The sequence below is a fragment of the Taeniopygia guttata genome, chromosome 17 (genome assembly GCF_048771995.1).
Source record: "Taeniopygia guttata chromosome 17, bTaeGut7.mat, whole genome shotgun sequence".
Taxonomy (NCBI): domain Eukaryota; kingdom Metazoa; phylum Chordata; class Aves; order Passeriformes; family Estrildidae; genus Taeniopygia; species Taeniopygia guttata.
In genome coordinates, this window is record NC_133042.1 from 10,331,501 (window position 1) to 10,350,963 (window position 19,463).

Genomic DNA, 19,463 nt, shown 5'->3' on the forward strand with positions numbered 1-19,463 from the left:
ATTATAGGTCCAAGTGGAGGTGAATAACAAGACAATCGGACTTGAAGTGATGCTGGATATGTGCCCTGTATCTACAGCAAACAGAGAAGCAGTAACATCAACATCCCCTGATGTCCAGTGATACCCTGCAGGTAGCAGGAGAGCAGTGTCTGTTGGAGGGGGCAAGGGCAGCAATTCAGGACCACCAATGCTCACTGTTTTCTTATGTTCTATTAAATCAAAACTTACCAAATTATTCTGCAGAGCAGTTTCACTCCTGCTGTTTCGTTCCTGGAGTAAGGTAACAAAGCAGCTCCTTTTCTGCCCCCAGTGCAGGTGGTGCCTGGAGGGGGAGCACAGCTCTCACCTGCCCAGACCCCTTGGGGTCAGTCCCAGAGCCCTTCAGGGCTGCACGAGCCTCACCTGCTCTAAAGGAGGAGGGGAGACGCAGCAGCAACAGCACCAGGTACGGACACACAGGAGATTGGGCAGAGCCTCTTTATTCTGCACCAGCTGCTCTCTGAGCACCCCCAGGGCTCAGGATGTGTCCATGGTTTGCACGGTCTCATCCACCACCTCAAGCTCCAGGCGTACCACATTTTCTGTGAGAACAGCAGTTGTTCCTTTTTCACACTTGTACCTACCAAACCTAGTAAAGAAATGGGGGAAAATTAGTCTGGAAGATGGTACAGAGGAAAACTTGCATTTAAAATTTTAGACCTGGTCAGCTTTAGATGTTTCCTGTAAAAGTCCAAAGTAAAGAAACTGCAAAATCTATACTGATTGCAATAACTGACAGTGTTTCAAATAAACTAGAACTGAAGGAAACTGTTCACAAAAACGCTGCCACGTAACTGGAAAGGTTTTTATCTAAATCAGTGGGCTTTCAAAGTGGTGAGGGACATTTGTGCTAAAAACCAAAGAACAAGCAATTTACTCATGTTTTGCAACTGTAGAATAATTCCACCAGTGTATCAGCCTCTGTTCAGCTGCTGCTACAGCTGCTCATTTGCACTGTTTAGCTGAAAGTTCTGCAGACTGGAGGTCATGGACAGAACTTGGTATTACTGAAACAGGCCCTGCCAGGCAGAGCAGGGACCCACAGGAGCTTCAGGATCACTCACCTGTCCCCCTTCCTGTTGGCCACATCGTAGGGGCGCAGGAAGTCCAGCTTGCTCTTGCTGATGACGCAGATGTCGATGTTGCTGCCCGAGCCCAGGTCGTTGTAGATGCCGGCCGCGATGGCGTCTCGCACGAGCTGCTTGGCCTCCTCCTCCTGGGAAAGGGAAAAAGCTGTCACTGCCCCAGTGCTGGCTTTTCCCAGGACTGTGCTTCCCTGTGCCTGTGGAGGCTGAGCTTGGAACAATAAGTGATTCAGCAAACCCTTCAATCATCGGGTACCGCAGTCAAAATGCTGAGATTGGTAAAGTTTGTACCATTGAAGTGAAACAAAAGAGGAACATTTGCTACAGTAATGGATGAAACTAAGACAGTTACTAGTTAGAAGGAACCTGAGTGCAACAGTGCCCATGTTATGCAACAGCATTCAGGAGTATCTTTTACACAGAAACATTTCAAAATCATCAACATATCCATTAGAATAGTACACCAGATGTGTAAGATCACATTTCCCCCCCTCGCCAGTACCACACCACTGGTGCTGCTGTGGAGGCCTCGGGAAAGTGAGCATTGATGGGACTGGATCCCGCTGCAGCTCCCAGCAGGGCTGGGGCCATTCCAAAAGAGCTGATGGAGAAAGTACCCACGCTCAGCTCAGCACCATCAGGAACCATCTGACATGGCCTCAGCTCCGGCTTAACCCAGGCTGGGGAGCACGAAGACATGTCGCAAACCCGGTGTCAAAGGACTTTTTCACTGACAGAGCCCCTCAGCCCTGCCCTGCACCCTCAGCTGCACTGAGCCTGCGCCCGTCATCTGGCCAAAGGGTCAGAATGAAAGGAAAACAGATTGAGTCCATATAAATATACATATGGACATATGCACACATCATATACATACACAAATCTTTTCAGTAGCCTAGAAAATACAAACCACAGAATATTTGACCCCTTACTTTCTCCCAAAGGTGCGTTACGTACTTGGAAACTGGAGCTGCCTATTCCCATACAGAATAGTAAGGCTGGCACTCGTCCATGGACACAGAGGTGTGGGCTTGTTCTGTCCCCAGGTTGTGCAGCAGTGGCTGCTCAGCTCACCCAGCAGATCCTGCCAGAACGCTGAGGCTCCCAGGCTCACTGCCCATTGCTTTGCTGCTATTTCACACCTTGGAACAATCTTCTGGCACCAGACACCAGGAACAAGAGATGGGGTAAAGGCTGAATTTGATAAATGCAGCTTTTCCAGCGTGCCTCATTTTCACAGCCTGTCTGTGCCAGGACCCTGCCACATGACAGCAGCAGTGCCAGGAGCAGCAGCCCCGGCTGCAGCTGCCCCTGCCCCGAGTGCAGCTCAAGAGGAGCCCAGAATTAGCTCGGCTCCCACCTGCTGGCCCTGGGCCTGCCCTGCACTCCCTGGTGCCCCTCTGGACAGTAGGAATGACTATTCCTGTGCCAACAGCCATAGGAGTAGGGCACAGCCTCCATGAACTACAGAAACAGCAGCAAGTCTTACTTTACTCCCAGTTTTACAACTATTACTCTTTATAAAAAATAGTAAATTGAATTACACTTCCTATCAAGCTGACTAGAACAATAAAGCCATGCTGCAAAAATAATTCCTGTACCTTTCCTTCAGTGTTTTGGGCAATAAAATCCTGATAAGCAAGTAATTCCTCACTTAACTGACAGAAGACTGTCAATGATTTGTTGCAGACTAAGGTTATTTTAGTACCATAGTGAAAGTAAATAAACCAAAGAAGTATGTGTACATCTGTTTTAAGAACTAAGCGGTAGCAAAAGCAGAGTAATTTTAAGCTATGTGTTAGGTGTAAGAAAAGCAGCTTAGGAAAACTACAGCAGACAGGTGGAGTTTATTCCACTCTTAATTTCATCCTTTTAAGTCAACACTGCAAAACCTCACAGACTCCTCCAATTTAAATCTGATTTCCTTTAAAAATGTACTCTTATCGCCCTACTCTTATCAAAATAGTTCAAAAAATACCCAGTAAAGTGCAGTTGGAAGAGAAGCCAGGCTGTAACCTCAGCTCCTTCACTGACACTACACTCAGTCTGTGAACATGGAATATTTGTCATTAGAAAACCCTGCCTCAGTGCTGCTTCCTGCTCCTCTTCTGACAATTTAGAAAGCTGAACAGAGTAGCCAAAAGAAAAACCCGAAGTATTCCTTACAGAGTTCCTGCATGGAGTTCAGCAAGGACTGCTATTTACAGTCACAAAATAAGGGGTTAGCAGGAAAGTGCTGACACAGTCTCAAGTCCAGGGCCCTCAATGAGTCACTATAATAATTAATCTTAAAAAACCCTAAAAGTTCAGAGTATGTAAAAGGAGCACTTCCTGCTTTATGGTTGCAAAGACCAAGCTAACTGGGAATATCCTCCTCTGGGGCGCCCACCGCTCCTTAAATGAGATTACAGGCGGTGATGAACGGTGCGGCGAGGCAGCGGTGACAAGCAGCACTTTATGGAGCGATCTGTCTGTCCCCATCACACCGGCACAATGTGTCCCCGGGCTCCAATGTGCAGCTCCATTTACCTGCGCGTGACAAACGGCGGCGCTTGGCCGGAGCAGCGCGCTGTAATGGTCAGCGCAGCCGGGCTGGGACGGCGCCGCTTCATTACAGTGACCACACGGCTGCCAGAGGAACAGGGCAGCAAGGGCTCAAATAAATAACTCAGCACCGAAGGCTAATCTGAAACGCTGCTTGATAAATTATTTATAACACAGACAATTGTCTGCATTTAATATTGGCGCTACTGGTAGCATCTTTAAAAGATGATTTATGTGTTGTAATGCCATTAAGCTTTATATGGGCCCACTGCTGGCTATAAAGTCTGCTGAGATTTAGAGAATGAGTTTTAAACTGTCACTGCAACATCATAGTAGATAGAGCCTGTATTAAATCTTTACTTTAAACCTGTTATCTGGAGAGTTGCAGTTTGCAGACACTCAGAGCTGATGGATTGCCTCTCACAGCTGCTGTGCCACGAGTCCCAAACAGCACCGAGGAGCAACTTTTACACATTATTCTTGTATATGACTTGGATCAACTTTCTCTTCTCACTTAAGCAATTTCCAAATTTCAAGTGCTACTGAAGGAAAAAAGAGACTTTCCTACAGGAGATGAGGCTAATTCTATATTGTATTAATACTGTCTTCACTAATAACCTGAAAACAAGTTTATCATAATGCTCCAGAAGCAAAGGGAGCAGCTGGAATGGCTTTGTCAACACTATTTCCTCACATTTTGTAACCTCACAAGCAAGTTAAACAGATATCTTTTCCAGATTTTAAAACTTTACAAATTCCTGGTTTTATTTTTTCTCTTACCAAAATAAAATTAATCCCTTCTTCAGGTCACCAGGATGCTATTAGAGATACAATACACAGTGCAGTTCTCCAGAGTAATTCTTAGAAAGATTTGAAATGCAATGCATAATCAGTACAATAGGAACATAAAAAAGTGTTTTTGTAAGAATAAACAAATGCAAATACTTATCATAAGCCTTTTACAATGAGATTTGTTCAAATGCTATCATACAAAAAGTTGATTCTACTTGAAGTGAGAATCCCCAAGACTCATGTGGGAAGAGAAGGGGAAAAAAAATCTCAGAAACTTCAGGAAGGACAATGACAACAAAAAAAAAATAAATCGATAAAGGAGTGTTGGGAATTTGGGGGTGGAAAGCAATACCTCTTGAAGGACATAAGCACCTACAAGAGCATAATTAGAGTCTGGAAGAGAATCAGCAGCGTATGGGGAATGAGGGGCTGTGGGGTGGAGATCAGTCCATACCTGGAAGAGATGCTGAAGTCTGCTCTAAGTCCAAAGAGAACAAACCTGAGAAGCAAAGGACTTTGTATTTCTTGCAAGGGAAGGCTGGAAGGCTCCAGCAGCAAGAATAGATTTGGTCTGGCTGTCAGGAAAGAGGCTGGCATGTGTCATTAAACCCACTCAGGTTTAACAAGTCTCCCCTCAAAAAAGTGCCTTTCTAGTGCTGCCTCAAGAGACACAACTTGTCTCTTTTTTTTATTTTAAAATTAGACCTATGTGTTTTATGTTTAGAGTCACTGTGGCTGAAGTGTCCGTAAATGTTTATTTTTCTAACAGTCTTCTGCTAAGAACTTTCAAATAAACTGCTCAGCAGTCCCTAATAATAATTCTCAGAGATAACAGTTTTTTCCCATCCTAAGGAAGCTGCCTGTGAGTGCAGGCTCACCCCACCCCCTCTCTGATATCATACACCACCAGTATAATAAACCACGTTAATATTTCATACCAGGGTGAAATATGCTGGAGTATCAATTCAACATCTGCTGTCTTTAGGGTACTGGCGTCCCGCAGAGACACTTTCAATTTGTAATTGAGTTCTATACTGAATTAATCAGCAGTTTATCTTTTTTAGTAAAATAATGTCTTCCCCACTAACCTGGATTTACATTAACAATTTATGCCAAATTACCTGCCAAGACAAGAAACTTATATGATTCGGAACTGCTATTCAATAACATTAGTTGCTGTATGTCATTCCCTACACGGGGATTAGTACAATCCATATTTCCGATGGCACAGAATTAAATTACAAGCTCTTCTCACAACTATGGGATTTCTTTTAACACTATTCCCATTCTCTGAACTAAGAATGATTACAAAAACTCATTCAATCCATCACTTAGTAAAGTTCATGGGTTTTTAGGGAACTGATTCTCAAAATGGGAACTGGCTTAACAGCACCGGAGCTGTAAATCCTGCCAGGCTGCAGCTCCTCCTCTGGCCCCACTGTGCTGCTCTGTGGTAACACACCGACCCTTATCCACCCAGATATGCAAACCCTGCAAAAGACTATGGTTAAAGTTACTTTATGTTACTGCATATAAAAAAATTAATATCAAGCAATAACACATCTGGCTTCAAATAAAGCAAACTCTGCCCATCTGACCATTGCTTTACCTCTGACAAAAGGATGGAAGGGAATGAAGGTCAGCATTTTATTTGGAAAAGAAGCCTTGGGCCCTCTGGTAATATATCCTTCCTAATACACCAAAATGCTCCATAAAGCCCAGGCTGGCTCCCACCTCCTCCCCTTCCCTCACAGCAATTGCCCTCAGCCCCGCTGGCCCTCGCCGCGGGAGCAGCACTCGGGCTTCGTGCCATGTGAAATATCTTCCAGTACATTTTGCCTGTGTTCTGCAGTTATGGGAGATATACAAACTGGAACAATTTAAACTGGAACACCTGCTCCTGAGAAATGCATCAAAAATAATTACCTGTCCTCCCCCTACCCTGTGCAGTGAAATGATCTCTTAACACAGAGCCTTGCTTCTGGCCAGCTTGTCTACATTATTACGGACAAAGTTCAAGTGTTACTTTCATAAAGGTGAAGAAATTGTTCCTCTTTGACATGCAGCAAGGCCCAATTTACACAAAGGTAACATTTATTTCCCTTGATACAGTCTGCAGTCAGCAAACTGGAAGGCAGCACTGCTGGGTATCTCTGGGAGCTCAGACTGGTGCTGCCTGCAGTGTCCCACTAACTTCAGCACACAAACCAGGCTTTCATTCATTCAGAAAGCGCCCCAAAAACACCTCTCCTGCAATCCCAGCCACGCCAGAGCATACCCAGCTGGCATATTCCAGATCAGCCCAGATTCCTGTTTAACACTAGTCCCACAAAGGAAAATCGATCCATGGCACAGTTCTGTGACAGATGATGAAAACTGTACAAACTGTCCAACGTGTCAGGCAGAAACCAGGCTGCCACAGGATAATTGTGATCTAACCTAAGAATAAGAAACAGGTATGATAAGCCTTTATTTTCTGCCTGACTGTATGCACTAAGACCTGATATTTACCCATGGAAATCCCTGTCTCCAGGAGACACGAACACAGCTATGTCAGGAAAGCTGAAAACTGCAGTGCCACAAGCTCTGGCAGCAAGGAGTGAAGATATGCCACTAACAGCCTCAGTTCCTGTCACTGGATAATGAAATACACAGGCATAGGAACACAAAGTCCTGATTTTTGCTCACCAAGTCAGATTTTGTCTCATCTCCCCTCTCCCCATTTACTTAATTCCGTGTTTGACACCAACAGGGGTTCAAGTATCTCAGGCAGGCTCTCCAGCCTAACTCCCATAGTCTGGCTTGATCTCCATTGTCTGCTGCCAGAGTGGAGCCCACAAACCTCCCAGCAAGTGGCCACCGTCCCGCGGAGTCATTAAAGCTGCGGTGTCAGCTGGCGGGATCGGCGCGCTGCCACACCTGAGCCCGAGCGCTGATCACCATCGCTAATGAACACGGCTCATCTGCAGCCTGTCACTGCTCCCGCTGCAGCAACACTGGGGAGACAACTATTGCTGAGGATTAGAGACTTCTGACAGATTCCAAAAATAGCTCTGCATTGTTGTCAGTAGCTAATAAACAAAAATAATTCTACCATATTGAGGGACAGTAGGAAATGTGAGCAGAGGAACATTTGAAGGAGCTGTGTGTCAGCTGCTTAAAAATGGAAGAAAGTTACATGTTTTCATACTATTCTGTAGTGTGCCTGATGCATTTTTTTACTGAAATAAGAGGTGCACTCAGGCTACATTCAGGCTACTTTGCATTTCGATACTGCAAAGATCCCAGAGCACATGGGACATCCTGGGGAAAGCGCTCTCCATTCCTCAGCTACGTCACTTACAGATTAGGGGCTCCTCAGAAGCGCCTCAAAAACCACTTTTCCCAAACCCACCTGCCAAACTGCTCAGCAGATGGCTCCCAGCCCGGGCAGGTCCCACCCAAAGGTGAGCCAAAGCCTGCAGAGCGGTCAGCAAAGCACACCAGGGGACCAGCCCCTCCTGTGGGACAGCAAGCTGCAGGTTTTGGGACAGCACAGCTGCTGCAGCACCAAGAGGGCCTGTGCTCCATGTGGAACACACTCACAACACTCCTCTCTTCTTACTCATCTTTCTTACCCTCTAGGGTATTTTGGTTTTAATCAGTACCACTTGATTTCCTGCCACACTTAAGAAATGGTACAATAAATGACTGTAAATATAATCTCACACATTTGTGGCAATCTATCCTAGAAATAATTATTAAATATCTGCCAAACTATCTCTTATCTCCTTCCTTCCACCTGTTCTGTTCCTGAACTCACTACTCCAAGATTTACTTTCTTTTCCTTGCAAAAGTTCTGTTTTCTGTCGCTTTTAATTCTCTTCCTTTTGGACCCTCTTTTTATTAAACCTGGCTGTTTTGATAAAATACAGAAAAGAAATGAAGTTACAAGCAGCCTTTCCTTGCTTAAACAAGAAGTCTACAACATAGCCCCACTGTGCATCAAGTAATTCTACAGACAAAATGCTTCTACTTCCCAAACATCAGAAATCAAATACCAAAAGAAAATATATCCTCCTCCCCATCTCCTGAGGAATACAACCACCACAGGATAGATAAATCCAGAATTCCAGCATTTACTACTGTAGACATTTTTTCCCCAGCTCACAATACTTTCCATATCCACTGACTCAAAGCATTTCTTTGCTATTGTTTAACACCAGAAGGCACAGATGCATTTACAAAATGACTGTAAGGTTTAAAACCAGTGGCGACTCTATTGGAAGAAAAATTGGCTACAATGAAAGATCTAAGCTCGAAACACTCCATTAGATGTGCTGTTCTTCCACTTATGTTTTTTAAAGCAGATCTATAGCTGCCCACATGACAGATTAATATTGTTCCACAGTAGTTAGGTGCTTGGCATTACATTTTTGAAGCATCTAGAGGCCTTCAGGGCTGAAAGTGTTCCCATCCTCAGCGATCTATAATGGTTCCTCTAGAGGCCAGCACTCCTTCCCACAAACCCTGCCTCCATAAATCAGGCTGCACAAGTGGCACTCGGGGACGTCACCATCCATCTCCACAGCTCTCCTGAAGGACGTTGGGTAAAGATCCTCTCCCAGCACTGCAGCCAGGAAAGGACCATCACAGCTGCCACTGATAAAGCATGTGCTACTTAAATCTGAAGACACACTAAGTCTATGGAAAAAACACATCCTGCTGGTGTTAGCATGCCTCAGGCACTGGGAGAAGCTTCAGCAACTCATCTTCAAAAGGCAGAGAGCCAGGGCTCTAGAAACCTGCAAAAATTGGCTAAGCCTGCAGTCTTTTTTTATTTTATTATTTTTTTATTTTTTTTAGTTGAGCATCTTCAAAGTCTACGATTCTAACTGTAGGGCACAGCAGCTGCCACTGCAGATTTGATCCTCTCAGCTTTTGGCAGCTCTCAACTTGAAATTCTAGCAAAAGAATTTTTCAAGTTGCTATTATTGCCTGTCATGGATTTATAAATATTGTGCACTATCTGCTGTGGCATGGCTCTCCTGGGACACCAGTGCATGCCAAAAGCATAACAGAATGAAAAACAGTTCCTATTCTTCAAATAAATGCTAATTTTTTTTTAACTGTGCTCACACGATGCGTTTGGTGATCAGCTTCAATAGTACAGAATATATATCAGAGGCAAAAAAGCTGATTGTCTTTTCCAGTAGTATTCAGCTGCTACTTTCATTAAGCTTGTTTAATTACATTCCAGATGCTAATTTGCAAGTTGATACCAGAGGGTGCAGGACAGTTTGCCTTTGAATCATTTTTCTGTGATGTGATGGTCTTGAAGCACACCACTACCCTCCAGTAGCCCTAGCAAGCTATTCTGACAATTAGTGCAAAAGAAAGGAGCATTGATCTTGACAGAAAAATAGTAATTTTCTACCAATTTTATCTTCATTGCCATTTCATAGCCAGTTTTATGTAAAATATACATAGCATATTTCAGATTTAATTTGGATTAATTTCAATAGAAATATTTGTTATTGTATTAATTTATTGAAAAAAAAATCCCCACATCTGACTTAGAATGTAAATAAAAACTCACAGCCATAACAGAATGTGAGGAACTGTTTAAGAGTACCATTGAGCTTTATCACATGAAACTTTGCTGGTTTGGTTAATACAATTCCTGAACTGTTATTAGATAACAGATTATCCAGGAAAGCCAAAGGAAGGGTTAAGGTGCATGCAAGTCTCAAAGATCTAAATAACTATTTCAACAAATTGGTAGGCTGCATTTCTACATGCTTGTTATAAGTGACTATCTGCTGCCACTTATGGTTGTGTGTGAAGACAGTTTAATGAGGATGACCTTTCTAAATAGGAAAATTTAGAGATTTACCAGTTTTTGGTGCCTTTTTCGTTTGCTCTTACACAAGAAATGACTTAAAATCCAAGCTTGAAAGCTAGCTGAGAATAAATGCAAACTTGAGTTCCACAGCACAGCTCTTTGCCATTTGTATCTTGGAAAGAGGACTATTGTGCTGGAGCTGCTGCTTCCAGGGATTTGCAGTCCGTGTTTTCAGCGGACATGCCAAGTGCACAGTCACACTGGAGGCTGGAAAAGGAGACTCTCATTCTTACAGCAGCATGAGGAGAGAGGGAAAAACAGAGTCTTCCTCTCTCTCTCTCGTGGCTCCATCAGCCATCTGGCGTGAGGATCCTTCCCAGAGACACTTGGGAGCCTATTAAACATATTCCAGTATTTCTGATAACAATTGTAAATATACTAGAGGCCAAAAGTGCAGCATCTTCAGATGCTGCCCAAATCACAGCAATCCTGGTCCCACTGTGTGTCCCTAACTTTGCACACATACAACTTTTGCTCAGGTACTGACAGGAGAAGGGCCAGGGATAATTGGAAAATTGCTTTTTACTAATGCTGAAGCAATTAACTAATGGCAAACTTCTCAAAACAAGGTGGGGCAATTGACTGCTTTTTCAAAAATCTGCTGGAATTGCACACTGTGATTTGTCAGGAGATGTACCAAGGTACACCAGATCATCTCATATTTTAAACTTCATTTACCAGCTTTGTAGAGAGCAACTGTGGATTTACAGAACCATCACCTGAAACCACAATGCACTTCAGAGGGAGGAAATGACCCACAGCAGCTGCATTACAAAAAAGAGGAGCATCTGAAGACTTTTAGTTGCATTCTCTTTTGAAGACTGACAGAGGGACAGGAAACAAAAATATTGACTGTGCAAGGGCTGGTAAATTGCTGAAGTAAACTATAACCAGTAAACTGTATGTTTTTAAAACCTTCACCTACATTCAAATCACACATTTTCCCATACATAAATACAGCTTCTTGCAAATTTATTTCTTTCACCCATCAATTTTTACAGCTTTGCAGTAAGCTGACATTAGTACATTTTAAGTGCAGCAAAACTAGACCATATGTACCTTTTTTTAGAGTTTCAAACCTCCTAAATTCTTATGAGTGTGAGGATTGCTGAGGGAAGAAACACAGAGGTTTAAAAAGCCAGGACTTACCTCCATGTCGGGTTTGTATTTATCTTCAAACACTGCCATGGCCGCGAGCGATCCAGAACCTGTGGTGACAACACCAGGACACCCCTTCAGCCAGTGGATTTAGGTATGGCAATATTTTTAGAGAAAAATACAGTACAAACATCAGCACAAACCAATCTGAAGCCCACCACAGCTTCCTCTGCACTGCACAGTGCCTGCACTAAGTCAGAACCCGATTTAATCCTGGGGGTGCAGCTCGTGGGCACAGACTCAGCACAGGCCCATCCCAACAGCCCTTCCTTCTTACCATTTGGCACATAAGGTACAAAAGCGAGGGCAGAAACAGAGTTAGGGAACACCACAGTGTGCATTCCTCCATCCCTCCCACCCCACAGCCGTGCCTGCCCCTCCTAGAGGGGCGCTGCAATGAGGAGATGATTCCAACCCTGGGCAGCCCAGCACTAGAACAGGGCAGGGGCTGCTGCCACCAGCAGATTTCCCCTGCAGTTAAACAGTTAATTGTGCTCCTGCTCTGTGCCATTATTTTTACAATAATGAACAATAACAGCTGAACAAAGTGCCAGAGACAAAGCCACGAGTTTAACGCTCCTCTCCAGAAAGAACGAAGTACCAGTGCAGTGATGGAGCAGGAGCCATCTCTGCCCAAAGCACTGTGACTGCAGGGTTATAAATGTGTTTTTTGTGAATTAACACAAAAAGCAGGATGGTACTATCTGAAACTGTAAACTTGCTTTGTTCAGAAAGAGTGAGCCTTCAGGAAGATTTTCCTGTCTGTCGGTGGCCCTACCCATATTTCAGAGAGCACTACTTTTGGGGAGTGAATAAAGTTACCTGCAATTTTTTACTCCAATTAGAAGATTTTTTGGCATTTATTACTTTTTAACTTGTTTTGCATAGTGCTATCTGTTTAGCTGGGTCACGGAGAAAGCCATATTTCCTATTTAAAATGATTTGTGTATATCGCTTGACCACCTCAATGGTTTAGTGAAAGCAAAAGGCAGCGATTAAACAGTTTCAAATGAGGTGTCCTGCTGATTTTATCAAGTCTGCTGAATGTATAATGAAAAAGGAGAAGCTGACAGTGACACTGTTGAGAAAATACAGACTACCTTAGCTGAACCATTTAAGGAGGTCCAATTATAGATCAAATTTAAAGGGTTGAAACAGCGGATTTATAGACACAAATCAATGAACATGGTAATCCTGATGAATATGACAGATATTCCTGTTACAGAATATTGCTGTGGTTGAGGATCATTACCTTTACAGTACCAAATACATCACATCTAAAAGCAGTAGGACACTCTAAGTATGCACTTGTATTGCTGGCAATGACTATTCATTTACACCTTGGAGCAATACACAACTCCATTTTTTAAATGCTGAAACTGAGAATAAAGAAGATATTTAAGCAACTAATAGCAAAACTGAACTGCTGTTGCAAACAGCTGGTATCACAGAACAAACCACAAATAAAAGGAATTTTACTGACCCTTCAAACAAGGTCAAAATAAAGCATGTGCCAAAACAAATAAATGAATCTGAACAATATTTCTGGAATTATATAGGAACATTTCTAATGAGAGGGGAAAAAAATCTGGGCTATATTCTCAAACCAAGCCCACATTGTTGCTATACCCAAAAGAAGGCCTACCATGAGCTGAGTGGGAAGCCTCAAAGCTGGAAAACCACCCTATTCATGGGGAAAGGTTGACAAAATCAGAGTACAAAGACTAGAGGAAGTGCAAAAAAAAGTATAAAATGTTGTATCTGACCAAAATTACTACATTAGCTATTTAGTTGAGGAAAAGCGTTCTTAATTTCTTAAAACTTCCAGTGACAAATAAAAAAATATTGCTAACACAATTGCATACATGGCTCATGCTGAATCCTACAGCTGCTTTTCTTGCCCAGAAGAAACTATGGGCAGGAAATCAGTAACTTAACAATGAAAAAAAGAGAAAGGAAAAAGGCAGGGGGAATCTTGTGTTACAATACATGAAATCCTTTATACATAAAGAATTATACTTAATTATTTATCTCACTATGTTACCAAGACACAAACAAATGCCAAATCTACTAGCAACCTTACATAAATAAATCCAGACAGTCCTATAATGTAAATTTTCAAGGAGTTGTTTAAAGTCTTAACTTAATTAAACCTACATGTAGACATTTACATCTGAAAACCAAGATCCTAAGGAGGTTCTAGCAGAACAGGAAGCTGGAAAAGCTGAATAGACTCACTTCATTTTTTCTCTAGTACTTATAAATCCTAAACAAACTTGCATTTAAAATTTGCCTTAGCTAAAGCCAAGCATTCTGTCAAAGAACAGAATTTCCTGATCTTAAATAGCACAATGAAAATTCTTTACTCCTAGCACCAGATGCAAGCCCCGTGTTTTCAGAAACACCAGTCAAAGCACATATCTGAGTGTCTCCACCAAAACAAAGCCTGTTTGACGGGAGCTGCTGTGGAAACCCCTCCTGGCACGCAGACATCCCCTGGAGCACAGAGCTGAGCACAGCCCACCTGCACTGCTGGCCTGGCTGAGCGCTCCAGTGTCCCCTGCAGCCAGCTCCTGTCCCTGTCCTGCCCCACTCGCCTTCCCAACAGCCCCACAGCGCTCCAGCTGCCTCCTGAAAGCTGCATTGTGACAGCAGAGCGGCCAATAAAACTGGGAGCTTAAGTAAACACTGCGAGCTCGGCTTTCTTACTGCAGCTCCTATAAAAACACTGCAAACTCGGATATTAAGGGTCTGTGGAGAACTTGTCTGTGTGGGGGAAACAGCTGCTCTCTTGTCCGTGCACTCCGTGCCCACCAATAATTCATTTTTAACAAGCACGCTTTGCCTTTATGCAGAAACAAGCTTCACAATTCCCAAACATAAAGTCTGGAGAAGCAGAAAATCCAAACACAGCAAAACACCGTCCATTACCCTGGGATGGATTCCCACCTCACACACACGGTACCTGATTTGAGTCACTGCCAGTCCAGATTCAGCAGCAGTCCAACCTCAAATCCATTAAAACCTCCAGGAAAGGCATGTGATAATGTGTCATTAAATAGTGTCTTTACCTGAGCTCAAAGTAGCACCAAACCAGGTATTTTTCTTAGGTAAGATTTCAAACTAAGCTTGCAAAAATAGTAATTTTTTTTTGTTTGATTTATTTTTTCCACATGTTTAGTTTATGCTCTTCTGTATGCGAGCAGTAGGAATAATTAAAACAAAGGATAATTAACAAAGTCATAATTTATTTGTATTATATAGCATTCAGAAAAAAACCCTTTCAGATCTTTAAAACCCACTATCTGCTAAGAATGCTTACACTTTAATGTCAAGTGAAAAATGTCATCTCAATTCCAAAGAATCTGCATATATTTTCAGTAAGCTACACTTTAGAACCAAATACTCGGAAAGCATTAATCTAACATCTACATATGTAAAAATACTGACTGCAAACAAATTCTACGTAACTATAGAAGATGAACTACTCTGAGGCAAATCCTTTGCAGTCTCCTAATTAGCATGAACCAGGTAAGTTATGAAATGATAAGAGAATTTATTGTTCTCTTCCTTAAGTAACACTGGTCATTTCCTGAATTTTCCCAACCAAGGTGTTAAATTTTCTGCATGCAACTATAATAAACTCACTTTAAAAATACCATCTGGTGCTCACTTGAGCAGTTGTACCACTTCAGTATTGATTTAAAGTGAAAGATAATTATTGATACATAGCAAAAAAGTGCAGCTCACAGTAATTTTCACTGTGAATTAAAACCACGGGAGCTTTTCTACAGCAAATGCAGTGGATCTTTTCAGCAGAACCTTCACTGAAGACAAGTTCTCACTGCCAGGTACAGTCCATCTCCTCACCCAAGGACCTGTTTGCTGCCACACCAGAGGATGTGCGAGCTTTGAGAGCAACATTTAGCACTTCCTCATCCATCACTGCCAAGGCTCCCTGACAGGGCATTTATTCACCAGCACTCATTGTTATTCGATTTGCTGCTCATCCCAGGTAAGAATTCCGTGATCTCGGCAGCCCCTTGGACTGGGATCATTTTTCAGCGTGGCTCCTGGCTGGGGGCTGGCTCCCAGCAGTGGGAGTTCTTGCTCTGCAGCACGAGATTGCACTGCAATGAAGAGCTGATTTATGAATATGAAGCACCACTGGCACCAGGGGAGCAGCTCCAGCCACAAGAGACTCCTGAGCACTCTGCTGCTTCCCTAAGCTCAACTACACACTTCGAGTGCTTTAATTTTATGCATGCATTTCATTATAAGCCTTGGCCAGAAGCTTTCTTAGACAAGCCAAGCAATCAGACAATCTTGCATCGCTTGCTGAAATCCAATTTTGTCCTTTGTCAGCATAAACAGTTTAATTTGATGTTCTCACTCCTGAATAAGCACTGTGTACCTTTTAAATCTCTCTTGCAAGGCAGGACACCAGTCTGTCCATCCAGACAGACCAGCACACCAAAATAAAACTCAACTTCTCAAAGTCTAAATAAGACTGAAATACATTTCCAACTGCTATCTTATATTTGACTTTTCATAGTTTTTCTGCTGTTTCAACTCTACCTTTCATCTATATGCATTAGGTAATTTTTTACTAAAACCTATCCTGGTGACTAGTGGAAGTGTCAGAGCACCAGGGGTGGGAAGTGAAGGACCCGGATGCTGAGAAGGGCTTTGTCCAACAGCGTGGCCATAAAGAATGTGTGGGCACCACGCACACCTGGTACTGCCGCAGCAAACTGAAGTTTAAACTCCGCCAGACTCAGTCCTCTGATATTCCACTTCCCTCTCGTTTGAACCTAAGCCTGCTACCACACTATATAGTGGAGGGAAAGAGGAGCTGCCAGGACTTCCCCACAGGCCGCGTTTTAAAGCTTTTAAAAGCGAGGCAGGAAAGCCAGCATGTGCAGAGTGTAGAGCGGCTCCTGCAGCCCCGTTCGGGCCGGTTCCACGGAGCCCACGGCCCCACGGAGCCCATGGGACCCCACAGCCCCACAGAGCCCACGGGACCCCGCAGTCCCACAGAGCCCAAGACCCCCACAGAGCTCACGGACCCCCATGGCCCCACGGGCCCCCGCAGCCCCACAGCGCCCAAGGCCCCCACAGAGCCCACGGACCCCCATGGCCCCATGGACCCCCGCAGCCCCACAGCGCCCAAGGCCCCCACAGCATCCCATAGAGCTCACGGACCCCCATGGCCCCATGGACCCCCGCAGCCCCACAGAGCCCACGGACCCCCATGGCCCCACGGGCTCCCACAGCGCCCCCACGATGACGTCACGCGCCGGCCGCCGTGCCCGGCCCGCGAGCGCCACCCAGTGGCCACACGCCGCCACTGCAGCGCCCGGCCCGGCCGCGCTAATTGCGGGCGTTCATTAATCAGCCCGGCCGCGCTAATTGCGGGCGTTAATCAGCACCGCCCCGCAGGAAAACAGGAACCTCCGCCGCCTCCTGAGCAGGTGTTTTAGCCAAAGACACCGGCCAGAGACAGAAAATATGAATGTGTGTTTTCCCACCACAGAAGAAGCATATAAGCTGCACCAGGCACATACTGACTGATTCACTAATCTGATACTCTTTGTTTGCAGATCAGTTTTATTTGAACTGTCCCTTACGCTTCCATGGCTCTATCAAACATAACCTTCCTTTTAAAATAACCCAAGTCTTCCAAACAAAACACAAGTTCCCCAAGTGAAATTTGTACGAACCGTGAGTTAGGACAATCTGCAAATCAAGTTTCTGAGGAATTTTTTTTTTTTCTTTCAGCAATTCTGGTGCTTTAAGGTGTGGAACACACACAGCAACGTTCCCAAGATCAGTTTCTTGTCAGCTGAGTTTTATCCCACCCCATGTTAGTGAGGAAAGAGAACAGTGTACCAGCCTTATAATTAAAACTTTACCTTTGTAGTGAGGCCCGCACAGCCTGAGCCGAAAGGGGATCTAACCAAAAGCACTGTCAGCGGCCATGTGAAGCCGTGCCCTGGCCCGCGGGAGCAGCACTCACCCATGGTGACGTAGGGCAGCTTGTCGGTCGAGCCGTGGGGGTGGATGCTGTACAGGTGGGGGCCCGTGACATCCACTCCCCCCAGCACCAGCGCGGCGCCGATGTAGCCCTGGTACCTGGGAGCAACGTTGGTGTGTCAGTGTGCAGCCACAGCTCAGCCCTGGCTGCTCAGCAAAATGCAGGTTTGGGAACTGCTCCCCAGCTAGCGGGTACAGCGCTGCACTAAACAGGCAGCTTTTACTGGCTGGCAGCAATAAAACAGGAAGTGGACTAAAATACGGCTTATTTTAGTGTCTAGCAGACTTCCTGAGGCAATGATTCTGCTGGAAATCACTCCCAGTTTTACAAGCTTGCACATTACTCTGCTACTGGTCCAGCCTTCCCTCCAGAAGGACAGCATTTTCATGGGTGTGATTATGTATTAAACCAATACCCTTCTGTATTTGTTGTGTGATCACTATGTAATTCTCTAAAACAGACTCCATTTTTCTCCCATCTCCGTTAACAAGCCCACGAAGCAAAGAGCAACTATGAAATCTTTCCTGGAATCTTGCTATGAAGGTCAAGCAGGCTGAGAATGCTGCTTAAGCATTATTTGGTGGTTTTACCAGCGCTGGTAATAAACGAGGAACCCCCTCCGTTACCTGAAGAGCATCTGCTTGAGCATCCGATTGGCCGTGACCACGCGTGGGAGCCGTCCCGTGGACAGGGAGTGCAGCTCCAGGTTGGAGGAGATCAGCTGAGTTGTCATCTCGGTGTCTGCAGCTGTCCCCGCACCGCAGCAGCTGAGGAACGTGATCAGCAAATGAGGAAAAGGACACGGAACCCTCCATGCTTCAGGCAACAGGCAGAAATTGTCTCATTGTAAAAGAGAGGGAATTAAGTTCTCACACAAGGAGCGTGAAACGAGAGCCTGCTTAAGTGTAAAGGGAACACCACGAACCCCCAAGCCTTGTTAGTAAAATATCACTTTGAAACAGTTTAATAGTTGCTGTGAGTAAAGAACACGGCTAACAACCCCAGCACCAACATCATTACGCAGCAAATTCACAAGAAACAACTTACCACCCAACAAAGCTAACACTTACTAGATATTAGGAGAAATGAAGTGTATTTTCGAGCAGTTCTTGTCAGCAACGACCATGCCCTCGGTTGCTCTGGTGTCCGCTCCGAGGACGACGCCATCCTGCAGGGAGGGAGAATTACGGCCAGGGCCGCTGGGCCGGGCGCGGCGGGGCGGCCTCAGCGGCGCGGGGCTCACCTTGAAGATGACGCCGGCGATGGTGGTGCCGGTCTTGCGCGGCGCGGGCACCCGCAGCCCCTTCTGGGCGAGCTCGGCCTCCAGCAGCGCGTTCCTGCAACACAGCGGCCGAGTGGGGCCTGTCGGCCGGCCGGCCCGGCCCGGCCCCGCGGTGCCCCGGCCCCGTTCCCGTTCCGGTTCCCGGCCCCGTTCCTGTTCCCGGCCCCGTTCCCGTCCCGGCCCCTCACCGAGCGCAGTTGTCGAAGCTGAAGCCGCCGACGGGCGCGCGCAGCACGGACACGGCCGCCATGTTCCGCCGGGCACGGGGGCGCGAGCGCTTCCGGGTCACGAAATGGCGGCGGGGCCGCGCTGCGGGGCGGGGCGGGGCGGGGCGGGGCGGGGCGGCCGCTGGGGGGCGCTGCGGGGCCCGTTGGGTTCCGCCCGTGCGGACAGCGCGGAACGGACCCAAAACTGACCCAAAATCAACCCGAAACCGACCCAAAACCGACCCGAAACCGATCCAAAACCCACCCGAAACCGACCCAAAACCGACCCAAGACCGACCCAAAGCCAACCCAAAACCGACCCGAAACCGACCCAAAATCAACCTCAAACCGACCCAAATTCGATCTGAGACCGACCTGAAACGGACCCAAAACCGACCGAAAACTGACCCGAAACCAACCCAAGACCGACCCAAAACCA

The 19,463-nt window shown here is 45.4% G+C and overlaps 1 protein-coding gene across 1 annotated transcript; it reads right to left on the bottom strand.

The window, feature by feature from the left end:
- Positions 1-463: 463 nt before the first annotated feature.
- On the bottom strand, positions 464-19,149 carry PSMB7 (proteasome 20S subunit beta 7). Its single transcript, XM_002191606.6, has 8 exons — positions 19,007-19,149; positions 18,780-18,873; positions 18,607-18,704; positions 18,163-18,303; positions 17,519-17,634; positions 11,491-11,549; positions 1,104-1,255; positions 464-628 (listed from the first exon to the last, which is right to left on the bottom strand). Exons 1-8 carry the CDS (start codon positions 19,066-19,068, stop codon positions 517-519), a joined length of 834 nt encoding a protein of 277 aa, XP_002191642.1. The 5' UTR covers positions 19,069-19,149; the 3' UTR covers positions 464-516.
- Between the last annotated feature and the right edge of the window lie 314 nt (positions 19,150-19,463).